Genomic DNA, 13,080 nt, shown 5'->3' on the forward strand with positions numbered 1-13,080 from the left:
CCTGGAGGGCCAGTTTGCGGGGCAGACGAATGACCCGGCCGAAGCGCCCCCTGGCGATCGGCGGCGTTCGGGGTGCAGGGATGCCAGGTGGGATGCCCCTGGCTGCCCCTGGGATGGGTGCAGGACCGGGGGGCGGCGTGGCGGCGGGGCTGGGCGGTGCCGGGGGTCCGCCCACAGGGGGGCGGCCCTGACGTGGGGGTCGGGCCACTGGCGGTGGATGGTCCACGTCGAGGTGGGCCGGCTTGAGGCGGTCCACCGAAACGCGGTCAGGAGTACCGCCGATGTCCAGGGTGAAGTGCTTCGCCCCGGTCTCCAGCACACGGAAAGGCCCGTCGTACGGGGGCCGCAGTGGTGTCCGGTGGGCATCGTGGCGGACGAAGACGTACTCCGCCGTGCGAAGCTCCGGGGCGACGTGCGTCGGTGGGTGCCCGTGGCATGCCGTTGGCACCGGGGCGAACCTCTGGGCGGTCTCTTGCAGAGCGGAGCGCTGCTGTGCCGCGGACCATGGTGCCGTGGAGTCGGGGAGGAACTCGCCCGGCACCCGCAGCGGTTGCCCGAAGACCAACTCCGCCGCGGATGCGCGCAGGTCCTCCTTGGGCGCCGTCCGGAGGCCCAGCAGGACCCAGGGGAGCCTGTCGACCCAGCCGCCGTCGCGGAGGGTGGCCCGGAGCGCGGCCTTCAATGAGCGGTGAAATCGCTCACACAGGCCGTTAGCCTGGGGGTGGTAGGCCGTGGTTCGGTGCAGCCGGACCCCGAGCCCCTGCGCGACCGCCCCCCAGAGCTCCGAGGTGAACTGGGGGCCGCGGTCGGACGAGATGTCTGAGGGGGCGCCGAACCGGGCGACCCAGGTGGCGATGAAAGCCTGCGCGACATCGGCCGCCGTTGTCGACGCCAAGGGCACGGCCTCCGGCCACCGGGTGGTGCGGTCCACCATGGTGAGGACGTAGGTGAAACCCCGCGAGGGGGGCAGAGGTCCCACCAGGTCCACGTGGACGTGGTCAAACCGGCGTTCCGGCACCGTGAACAGGGCCAACGGGGCCTGGGTGTGCCGGTGCACCTTGGCGCGCTGGCACGCGAGGCACGTCCTGGCCCAGCCGCGGACGGCCTTCCGGAGGCCATGCCAGACGAACTTGTCGGCGATCAGCATTTGGGAGGCCCTCGCGCCCGGGTGGGACAGGCCGTGGATGGCGTCAAACACCTGGCGCTGCCAGCCCGCGGGCACGATGGGGCGAGGACGCCCGAGGGAGACGTCGCACAAGAGGGCCGCGCCCGCGCCGTCGAACGGCACCTCGGTGACGCGGAGGCCCGTGACGGCGGTCCGCAAGGCCTGGACGTCGGGGTCAGCGGCCTGGTCCGCTGCCATCCGGGCATAGTCGATGCCGAGGTGGACTGCGTGGGCGACGGCCCGGGAAAGGCAATCCGCCACCGGGTTGTCCTTCCCCGCGATGTGCTGGATGTCCGTCGTGTACTCGGACACGGCCGAGAGGTGACGCTGCTGCCGGGCCGACCACGGCTCGGTGACCTTGCCCATCGCGAAGATCAGCGGCTTGTGGTCGACGAAGGCAGTGAACGCACGGCCCTCGAGCAGATGGCGGAAGTGCCTGACCGCCAAGTGAAGCCCGAGCAACTCGCGGTCAAAGGTACTGTAACGGCGTTCGGGCGGGCGAAGCTGCCGGCTAAAGAACGCCAGCGGTTGCCAAGCTCCACGCACCCATTGCTCGTGCACCGTGCCCACCGCGTAGTCCGAGGCATCGGTGGTGAGGCGATCGGTGCATCGGGCGCCGGGTGCGCGAGCATGGTGGCGTTAGCCAAGGTGAGCTTCGCGCCCGTGAACGCCGTGTCCATCTGCTCGGTCCAGGTAACGTCGCCTTTGCCCGGCTTACCTCGGAGAGCTTCGTGCAGGGGGCGCAGGAGCTGGGCGATACGGGGCAGGAACCGATGGTAAAAGTTCACCATGCCCAGGAACTCCTGCAGCCCTCTGATCGTGCGGGGGCGTGGAAACCCCTTCACCACCTCCACCTTGGCCGGCAGGGGGACGGCTCCGTGCCTGGTGACACGGTGCCCCAGAAAATCGATTATGGCGGCGCCGAACCGGCACTTTGCGGGGTTCACAATCAGGCCATGCTGGCCCAGGCGTTCGAAGAGCGTGCGGAGGTGGCGTAGGTGCTCTTCGCGGGACGCGCTGGCGACGAGGATATCGTCCAGGTAGACGTAGACAAAATCCAAGTCGCGCAGGACGCTGTCCATCAGTCGCTGGAACGCCTGAGCCGCATTCTTCAGACCGAAGGGCATGCGCAGGAACTCGAAGAGTCCGAATGGCGTGATGACCGCCGTCTTCGGGACGTCCTCCGTCCTGACGGGGACCTGATGGTAGCCGCGTATGAGGTCCACCTTCGAGAAGAAGGACATGCCCGCCAAACGGGCGGAAAAGTCCTGAATGTGGGGGACGGGGTAGCGGTCGGGAGGCGTGGCGTCATTGAGACGGCGATAGTCCCCGCACGGTCGCCATCCCCCGCCGGGCTTCGGCACGATGTACAGCGGCGACGCCCAAGCGCTCTCTGAGCGCCGAACGATGACGAGTCGCTCCAGGGTAGCGAACGCCGCTTTTGCCACCGCCAGCTTCGTCGGCTCGAGGCGGCGTGCCCGGGCGTAGACCGGTGGCCCGACGGTGGGGATGTGATGGGCCACCCTGTGCTTGACGGCCCCCGCCGAGAAGGTGGGCCGCGTGAGGGCCGGGAAGCCGGCGAGGAGGCGGGTGAATGCGTCCGCTGCCGGAAGCGTACAGACCAACGTGGCCGGAACCGAACCGTTCGGCAAGCCGCTTGGCAAGCCGCTCGTTGAGCTGGGCAACGCACAAGCGAGCGAGCTGAACGTCTCGGCCTGGACAAGACGTCTGCGCTTGATGTCGACCAGGAGCCCATTAGTGCACAGGAAGTCCGCGCCAAGCAGTGCCATGGGCACGTCGGCGGTGACGAACGTCCATCGGAAAACCTGCCCTCCGAACCGCAGAGAGAGGCAGCGTTTTCCGTACGTACGGATGGGCGTCCCGTTCGCGGCAAGCAGCGCAGGGCCCCCACCCGCGGCGTGCTTGTCTGACGTGCCGGCGGGAACGACACTCACCTGCGCTCCCGTGTCGCACAGGTAACAGCGCCCGGAGAAGGTGTCCATTATGAACAGCAGGCTGCTCGAACGGCCGGCGCTCATCGCCACTATTGAGCGCCGGCCCGGGCGTTTCCCGACCTGTTGAAGGAGCATGGCGGATGACACTGCCGAGCTTCGTGGCCAAACTTGGCGTGGAACCAGCACCAGGTGGTGGAGCTGGAGGAGCGCGGCTGGCTCCGCCAGGCCGGTGGAGTTGGCGGGTTTCCCCGCAGTGGCGGTTTTTGCTGCGGCGGTGGGCGGGGCGTGGCGGCGGTCATGAGGTGCGTATCAGCATGCTGCGTATGCTGTATAAGCTGATGCTGTGGATCAGCAGCATCAGCAGCATTAGCAGCATCAGCAGCATTAGCAGCATCAGCCACGAGGGCCGTGACGGCCACGCCGACTCTCGCCCACGTGTCCGAAGCGGCGAAGTACTTGTCCGCCTCGGCCGCCAATGCTTGGGGTTCCGTTAGCCCGGTCCCGGCCAACGCGAGGCAAACCTGCGCTGGAAGTTGGCGACGGAAAAGCGCCCGGAATAGAGAACCGGGGGCTTCGTCGCCCAACAGTGACAGCATATGGTCCATTCGGACCGACGGGCGCGTGTCACCGAGCTCGGGGAGATCCAGGAGGCGGTCGGCCCGTGCGTCGTCCGTGAGGCCGAACGTGGCTAGGAGTAGCCGCTTGAGTGCCTCGTACTTGTGGCCGTCCGGTGGGTGGCGAAGGACGGACACAACTCGAGCGGCCGTGCCGGGCCCGAGGGAGGCGACGACGTGGCAATAGCGCGTGTCATCGCCGGTGAGGCGCCGAAGCTGAAATTGGGCTTCGGCGTGGACGAACCAGACTTCGGCCTGAGCCTCCCAAAATTCGGGAAGTTTGATGAAGTTGGCCATGGCAATGGCGTCGCGTGTGGAAGGATCGCTCCGGCAGATCCAACGTCGAGGGGGTCACCAGTAAAGCGCGGCGTTACGCGCGCTGCTTGCGAGCAAGGAGGAGGCGGACAAGCGGTAACTTATAAGGGTCTTTATTTCAGGAGCTCACTGTAACACTGGCGCGCTCCGGGCTGCGCGCCCGGTGTATATCATGAGGCCACGCCTACCCCTCGGGCGTGGCCACCGCCCACTTGGTGCGCGGAATGATGTCACCACGCCAGTGGGCTTTTGTGTCCGCCACAGTATGTTGATATTGTTCACATGGTTTGTCGATACTGTATGTCGATATTGTATACTGTGCCTGCTACTGTGTATTTGGTATATCCTCATGATGTTTCCTTTGATGTACATCTCTACTGTACCAGGACTTAGGATTTTGTAGTGTATCTTGCAATGTGCTTTTTCGTGAATTGCAGTATGTTCTTCTTGGTTTGATAAGGGTTTAATGTTTCTTGCTGTGTATTTCCTTGTAAAGAAAAAGTGATATCCTCCTCGGGAATTAAAATTTGTGATCCTTCTTCTGACAAAAGTTTTTGGACATTGAATTTTTGATTCATCAATTACATACTGTCCAAATATCTTCAACGCTGCCCCTCTTGACTTCACCTCTTGTATTGGCTGTCCCTCTTGACGTCCTCGCATCTTCTGGCTTTCGTTGGGAACGGTCACGATTTTTAATATCTCGCTCTGCTTTGGGATTTCATGGCGAGTGGTCGGAGTTCATAGCGCTCCTGCATGAGGGGAATTCATTGACGAGCAGAGACAAGTGGACGGGTGCGGCCTGCTTGCTGCACGCTCGATGGCTAGAGGAGCGAACTGTGCACGGAGGTCTGGTTTCCACTCGTGAGCAAGGCGTGCTGTTCCCACCAAAGACGCCGGGGTTTGGACGATTCCTGACGAGGTTAAGAGCAGCTTGGAGCTAAGTGCCCACGAAACAAACACACATTTTAAAATTTTTGTTCTTTTATATTTCCCGTTCTGTGTATACGAGTCTGTATGGCGGCGCTCCAATTAGGAATTTAGTTTTACTGTGCATTCTGTTGTTACCGACATTTTCTTCAATAAAGCCAGTATTTTTGTGCATTTTAATTCGGTGTCGGGTTTGAGTTGATTATCGCAGGTTCGAAGATGTCGGGTGGAAGCCGTCCAGGTAAGTTAGTCATTCTGCTTTCACTCGCGTGTAAAGAATACCGTCATCATTGGATTTAACGCCTTGGAGTTAAAGCTCGTTTGGTCATCTGTGTCGCCCTGCGGTGTTCACTACAGGGCAGACACATGACAATACATACACACAAAATTACACACACATTGCATTCTGACCCAGCTATAAACGGTCATTCTGATGTTTCACAGGCATAGTGATTTGAACGTGTGTGCCGTCGCTCCAATGGACGTTAAACTGCGTGTCCCATCTGCCGGCATTATTGGTTGACTTAAATATCCCACGATGTCCTACGCGAAGAGTACTCAAGCTATCACTGGCAACCTGAACAAATTACAATTTCCTGCCGTAATTACGACTGGGAAGGCAATGGCAAACCACCAAGTGTAACCCTTGTCAAAGAAACTTCTTCAGCAGCATCGATACTCTATATAACAGAATATGGTACATCAGAATATATTCCTTCCTTCCATCAACAAATAAAGCTTGACTTTTGATAGATAGCAAATGGAAATTGCGAAGCGTACCACATCCTGCAGATCCAGATCCATCGCTTTATCGAAGAAATGCACCCATCCTTGTTCCATTTCATAAATACCAAACTTCATCCACATCCATGTTAAGCACTGGCCCTCGATTACCCTAAAGATTGTGGTTGATGACAAATGTCTTTTTGGGAACAAATTGTTAGATGCTTCCAGATAATAGAGTTATAATAGAGAAACCATGAAGTTATAAATATTATGTCTCTCTAAATATCCCTCAGTGCCACCCTTCGAGCTGCAGCCGTTATTTCAGGAGTAAAGGTTCCTGTTTTTTACTGACTGGGGGTCCAGCAGACCCATCACTCCATTGATTTCCTGGAGCAGATTCAACACGTGAGGAAGAAGCTCCCACCAATAATTTAGATGGCCTCAGGATTTAAATCACAATGTGGTTTCGAAAACCTGAAAGGGCAATTGAGGGTTCTGTGCAAACATTCTGATGCACACCCCAAGGTAAGCAGTTGTTGCGACTTCTTGTGTGATTCTGTGACATGGAGGGCAAAGTGACATGGAAACCCAGGGGGTGCCTTGCACACAGTATGACATCTCTTCTCCGTTAGTATATTTGAAAAGTTGTAGGGAATAAAGACATCCACAGAAACATAGAGGGGAAGTAGAAATTCACCTGGATTTCAAAGAGACAACAACTCTCTTGGAACAGCTAAATGACAAATGCTTGATGGGTGGTCAGTTAAGTTTATGTGATGACAGGAAGGCATCACCTCTACTCTTTAGTTCCTCTTTTTTCCCCACCTGTGGAACCAACTTGCTCAGTCTCTTCAATCTCATCCTTCCTACCAGGGCTTCAAGACAGCAGTTCACCTTCATCTCAACTCATCTCCCATCCCTGCCCACAATCCTTCATACTCCCCTTAACCGTCCCCAAGCCCATCCTTTTTTCTAGGATTCCAATTTTTTCTTCGACTTCTGTAATTGAGAGTTTGTGGCTGGATCCATCTTGGTCACCCCTTGTGTCCTCCCCTTCCTCTCATACCTCCCCAAGTTTCCCTCCTTGTTCTTGATGTGTCTCCTCTCCCGTCTCCTTTCACTGTTCTTTATGTTTTGTTACATCCTGATCCATTCTGTGTTCTAGCCCTTCCTCCACAAACCTCGACACTGCACGACAAATCACATTCTGTCCCTATCCTACCCCCTCGTACCCAGTGTCTACTGGATTATGTCCTTCTTCCCCGAGATGGTAGAAACATTTCTCTTCTGCCTTGACTCTGCTTCGACATGGCCCCAGTGGCCCATGTTCTAAAATGCAGCTCCACTGCGCTTACTTCTCTGTCTGCTCTATTCAGTCTCTCCTTCTCATTTGGCCACTTCTTGTCTGCCTGGAAGTCTGCAAACAGCACTCATCAAGAAGAAGGGTGTAAAAAAAAAAAGATACTCTCAACTACAGATTAGCACACCTGTTTCAAGTACTGTACAAGCAAGGTCATTGACTACATCATTGCTACCAATGTCAAGTTTTTTTTCCAGTTTTCAAACAGCTTGATCTCTGACCAACAGTTTGGATTCCATCCCAGTCGCTCAACATTGGACATGCTGCCCCCTCTCTCAGCAATGGTTGGAAGCCCTCACTCTCAAACTGTCTCCTAGGACATATTTCAGCTGCATTTGCACATGAAATCCTGCTTTGCTTGCCGAACACTCTGCATGTGGGGTAGAAGCTCGCCTTCATTCCTGAATTCCTTACTTCCTCATATCACGCAGTCAACATGTTGCCATTTCGAAAACCTCTCCTCCCACCCTTTCCCCACCCCCACCCTCCCTGCCTCCCAGTGGAGGCTGGAATTCCCCAAGGCAGCGAGTTGGGCCCAGTCTTGTTCCTTATTTCAAAAACAACCTCTCTGATGCTTCCTTTTTGGCAGATGACTCCACATTGTGTCGTACAGTCCCCCCATCCCTCTGCTGGGCATACAGCAGCTGGGCCAGTCTCTGCTGATCTGGAATTGATTAGACACTGGTCTGATAAATGGAACATGTCCTTCAGTCTTGAAAAATCTCGCACAGTCACTCCAGAAGGATTCCACGAGGCTAGATATTTTAGAGAATAACAACAATGTACAGTCGTGGTCAAAAACATTGGCACCCTTGCACTTTTTAAAAAGAATGCACCATTTCTTCCAGAAAATTGTTGAAATTAAAAAATATTTTGGTATCCACATATGTATTTTTTTGTTTGCAGTGTAATAAAACAAATAAAGCTGAAAAAAATTACAAAATCTTAGCTTATTCCACACAGAAATCTTAGCTTATTCCACCTAAAATGGCCCGGACAATATTATTGGCACCTTTAAGAAGTTGGAAAAATAATTAGATTTCAAGCAGGTGATTCTCCTTTACTTTGGAATTGAACTCACCTTTGGTGAATGGCAGGTGTCTGCAATATAAAAAGCACTCATTCAACCAGCTTGAATAGAGAAAAGGAGTCATTCTGCTGTTTTGTGTCACTGTTTGTACCGCAATGAGCATGGAGAAAAGAAAGAAAACCAGAGAATTGTCTGAGCAGGTCAGACACAAGATTGCAGCCAAGCATGGACAATCTCAAGGCTACAAGTCCATCTCCAGAGACCTTGATGTTCCTGTGTCCACTGTACACAATGTTATCAGGAAGTTTAAGGCCCATTGCAATGCAGCCAACCTCCCTGGACATGGCTGCAAGAGAAAACTTGATCGAAGATTGCAGCAAAGGATTGTTCGATTGGTGGAGACAGCACCTCGATCGACTGCCAAACAGATTGAAGCTGACCTTCAGACACAAGGTATGACAGTCTCAACTCACACTATCCGTTGCCAACTCAATGAAAGGGGGTTCTATGGTTGGAGCCCACTGCTGAGAGAGAGAGACATAAGAAAGCCTGACTGGAGTTTCTAAAACACACCTGAACAAGCCAAAATCCTTCTGGGAGAATGTCCTGTGGACAGACGAGACCAAATTAGAGATTTTTGGTAAAGCACATCATCTCTATGTTCACAGAAAACAAAACGAAACCTTGAAAGAAAAGAACACCTTCCCTACAGTCAAACATGGAGGAGGTTCAGTGATGTTTTGGGGTTGCTGTGCTGCCTCTGGCACTGGGTGCCTTGAATGTGTGCATGGCATCATGAATCAGGAGATTACCAAGGCATTTTGGAGCGCAATGTTCAACCCAGTGTCAGAAAGCTGGGTCTCCGTCGAGGTTGAAGGTCATCGGTCTTGCAGCAGGACAATGACCCCAAACAAACTTCAAAAGCACCCAGGAATGGTTCAAGACAAAACGCACCAGTAGAGAGGTGGAGGAAGCTCATTCATGGCTATAGGAAGCGCTTGACTGCAGTTATTTTGTTCAAAGGCCGTGCTACCAAATATTAAGTCTTGGGTATCCATAATTTTGTCAATGCCATTTCTTTTTATTTTCCGATTTAAAAGGATATATTAAGTTCTGAATCAAAAACAAAGGTTCTGTAATATTAACAGTGAAATAAAGAATTGTGGAGACCAAATACTTTTGTCAATTTCAACATATTTGTCGAGAAAATTGTGAGTTATTTGAAAAAATTGCAAGGGTGCCAATATTTTTGGCCACAAATGTATATCATAGGGAAGGCAATTACGGTTGGACAAAGCAATATCATGCAAGTTATATATGATTCGGTACAGTCGATGTGTATTGATGAAATATAGTTTTGATTTTTTTTTTTAAACACTGGATGACCTTTTGAAGAAGAAAGCAAGTTTGTGAGGGTGAGGCTAGTCCCTCTGCAATACATTTTAAAAGCAGTATTTAAATTTTCAGCGTTTGTCAAGCTTTTGCATAATTCTGCCCTCACATGAGCTACAGTCGTATGCACAATGCAAAAGCAATTGTCAACCACTTTGGCCTCCATATGCGTTTAGATACAGGCTCACCATATTTGTATCTCGAGACTTAGGTATACGTAATTTAAGGACCATTGTGTACAAGAGCATTTTGTAAATAAATTTTATTCTCTCTTAATCTCGACAAGCATAAGCAAAGAGAACTAGAAAGCATCTGAAAATGCAAAGCCGCTTTGTATTCAGAATTCTTCAGGAGGCTATACATGAGGAAAACAGCAAAAAAAAACATATATATATATATATTTGATGAATTTAGGTGACCTTGACCTTTTGGCCTCAAAAGCAATAGGCTTCACTGACCCAATACGCAACTCTTAAATTCTTAAAATTCTTAAAATTTCTAATTGTTAAAATGCAAATTCTGCAAATTCTTAAAATTTCAGCTCAATTGGATGAAATTTGACGATTTTATGTGATGTTGACCTTTGACCAAATATTTAATTTGCCTTCTCCATAGTCTCATAATAAGCTTTGTTGAAAATTTGATGAGAAACGCTCAAATGGTAAAACAAAGTTATGGCCCGGATAGACACGCAGACAGACACAGACACACCCAGAAGTGATTGCAAAACCCCATTTTCCCTTACGTGGGGGACGAGCAAACCATCACATGACATAGCATGTTGCCTTACCAATTCAAAAAGGCAAGTATATACCATGATGGCCATTTCACACACAAGAAACCTGCAACAATCGGCCTACATGAACCCTTACAGCGTCCACCAGTCCACTACTAACACAAACAGTTACATTTGGAGTCATTGGGTCACCGAGTGGGATTCGTTCCAGGTATTCGGGTGCTCAACTTGTGGGAGCCGATGGTGTAGCTCAAGGGTGGGACCTTACAGCCACCATAGAAACTCAAGCTTGACGTGACACAATGAACTTTCTGGAGAAGTCATCGTCATCCCCAATGTCACAACCACCAGAACTCTTTTCAAAAGCATACTTTATAAATATAATGATTGACTTCTTACACACACACATTGACAAACATAATTTTAATTCTTAAATTTTTTTTAACAATAGAAAACATTCTAATTGGTCCCCACAGTATAAATTGTGGGTTGATAATTCTGCCTTTGGCACTTTAGGGGTTAATGCATGGAGATTTGGTCAGAACTAAGTGTGACAATACAGTGACTAAAAGAGTTGCTACGTTCGGACAGCTCAGATACTATAGGTCATAAATGTAAAACTGATAATACCAAGAAGAAAATGCATTCCATATTGTAAAGGCAAGCTTGTGGAGTAAATATATTACACAGGCACAGGAACTAAACCAAATAACTGTTTATAGACATTATTTTAGTTTCCTCGTGCATCATCAATGTCTATTCTCTTGATTGTTTTTCATTTCTGGAGTACTTTTGTCATTAATATTTCCATTTGTGGGTTCTTCCTCTCGAAGATCAATAGTTCCTGGTTTTTGTCTAACTTCTGCATTGTACACCTTGTTTCTGGCTCTGATTTCTGATGATGATTGTGCAGATGTTAAGTGCGCAGTGTAGTTTAGGGAGAGTGGCTTTGTACTCATGATAATGGTTGCCTTGATAAGAGGGGCAGCCATGGTCTTGTTGACCTGCACAGCTAAATTTGAATTGGGACATTGTTTGTATGCGATTAGAGATGAGCAGACACGATATTTTCTGATGATCTGTAAGACAATGATGGTGTATCACCAGTTGGTTTCTCCACCCTCTTGTCATGTTGTCTCAAATAAGGAACACCTGACAAAAATAGTGAGAGTGAGTAACAAATGTGGAACCTGTCAGCGGTGTTCTGTTTATATTAAGTAATGCTCAGAGAAGATAACTCATATCTCATTCGTGTTTAGATTTACTCCAACAATATACATAGAGCCACACTGTGGAGATTTGTTTATAAGTTTCCCTAAGAAACTGTTGGTCAGGCAGATTTGCTTTTCGTTTTTAAGTATAATTTTGGATTTTCAAGCTGTCCCTTACCTCCCATCCCACCTTGCTAACTTGCTAATGCAGTGAAATTTAACAGGAACTAGTACAGCACATGCCAGGGGTGGATTATCTACTCAATGTAGTGTTCAAAAACATGAGGGCTGACCAGTGCCACCAGGTCAGCACTGATAGGCCAATGCTCAACCGCTCTGGGCCTTCCTTTTCCGGAGGAAATGCACCAGCAGTGCCACGAGGACGACCACCAAGAGAACTGCAACGCCTATAATGATCGCGATGACCATAGCTTGTGAACCTGGTGGAAGAGTGAGACAGAATGACAGTTCAACTATAGTAAAAAGTATGGATTGCAAATTTCTGAAAATTCATTGTTAGGTTTGACTTTAAGTCAAACATTCAACAGGTGTTCAAAAACAGCTTGCATTTGAGGGAGGTGGTCCAGTAGCCATACAGGGATTTTCACCCTGGCCCCTTTTTGTCAGTTAAAGTTTTTTATTCTCTCCTGATTATTCATTCTTGGCATCCCAGTAATGATATCCAGGCAGATGTCAAGTTCCCACCTTTGAGCAATTTGTGTAAAAGACAAAAATCCAAAGTGGCCACTGCAAATTTTTGGATAAAGCCCTTTTCTTCATATTTTTGCAACCTGATGCTGTATAGACATTAATGAACTACAATTTTATATTTTAGGAATGATAAATCAGTTTCCATCAACATTTAAATTATTAGATGCACCCAAAATGAAATAAGAACAATATTGCTACAAAATACTGTTACGTTTGTGGGGGGTAGGCATGGAATACCTTGGGAAAGTTCAGAATGGTGTAGGTTTTAGAATGGACCGTGTGACGCAAAGAAGAAGAAGCCATCTCAATGTTCATAAGAAGGGAATCTGTATAGAATAATATCGTATATGTGTCTCCATACGAGGGGTTGAGCTATGCTAATTAGGTAGGGTTTAAGGATAACCCCCAGTGTGTAATTGCCCCGGTGTTTTATCCTAATGTTTTTATAAAACTCAGCCGACCAGGCAATGGGCTGCATTAGCCAACCACGCCGCCGGGCCAATAGAAACCCAGCACATTTGCCAATCGACAAGTAAACTCCAATGTCATCCAAACATTCCTGAACAAAGCTTAGACTCCGCTCCCCCGATGACACATGACGGGGAGGCCACGCCTCGACCTTCATCAATGGGCATCAAGCAAGGCCGTAATGCCCCACTCTGAAGACGACGATTGGTCGTGGTGATGGACTGATGTAATGGGACATCGGTGATTGGACAGAGTGTGACGTCAGCATCGAACATTCGATAGCTGAAGGAAAAAGACGCCGTCTCGCCATCATGATCGCTCTTCTGATCCTGGGATTCATAGCGGACAGTCGCGTTTGCCGTTCTCTATCCTTCGTTCTGGTTTGGTTGCAGGCGGTGGCGCATCTTTCGCTCATGTGTGCTTGTGGGGAAGAGACTGAACAGGAGAGGTTCGGGGCAGTCGGCATC

The 13,080-nt window shown here is 50.5% G+C and overlaps 1 protein-coding gene across 2 annotated transcripts in view; it reads right to left on the bottom strand.

Moving 5' to 3' along the window:
• Positions 1 to 9,732: 9,732 nt before the first annotated feature.
• Positions 9,733 to 13,080, bottom strand: part of LOC137423474 (uncharacterized) — a 106,714-nt gene continuing 103,366 nt past the window's right edge. Inside the window, exons 11-12 of one of the 2 annotated variants that reach the window (XM_078774125.1) lie at positions 11,728 to 11,874; positions 9,733 to 11,375 (exon numbers count right to left, since the gene is read on the bottom strand). In XM_078774125.1, the coding sequence (XP_078630251.1) occupies positions 11,762 to 11,874 (113 nt within the window). In that variant the 3' untranslated portion in view covers positions 9,733 to 11,375; positions 11,728 to 11,761. Of the gene's footprint in view, positions 11,875 to 13,080 lie in introns of both variants that reach the window. The other variant, XM_068110679.2, reaches the window with a different exon arrangement.

Source organism: Myxine glutinosa, chromosome 3, assembly GCF_964187855.1.
Source record: "Myxine glutinosa chromosome 3, kmMyxGlut1.1, whole genome shotgun sequence".
Lineage (NCBI taxonomy): Eukaryota > Metazoa > Chordata > Myxini > Myxiniformes > Myxinidae > Myxine > Myxine glutinosa.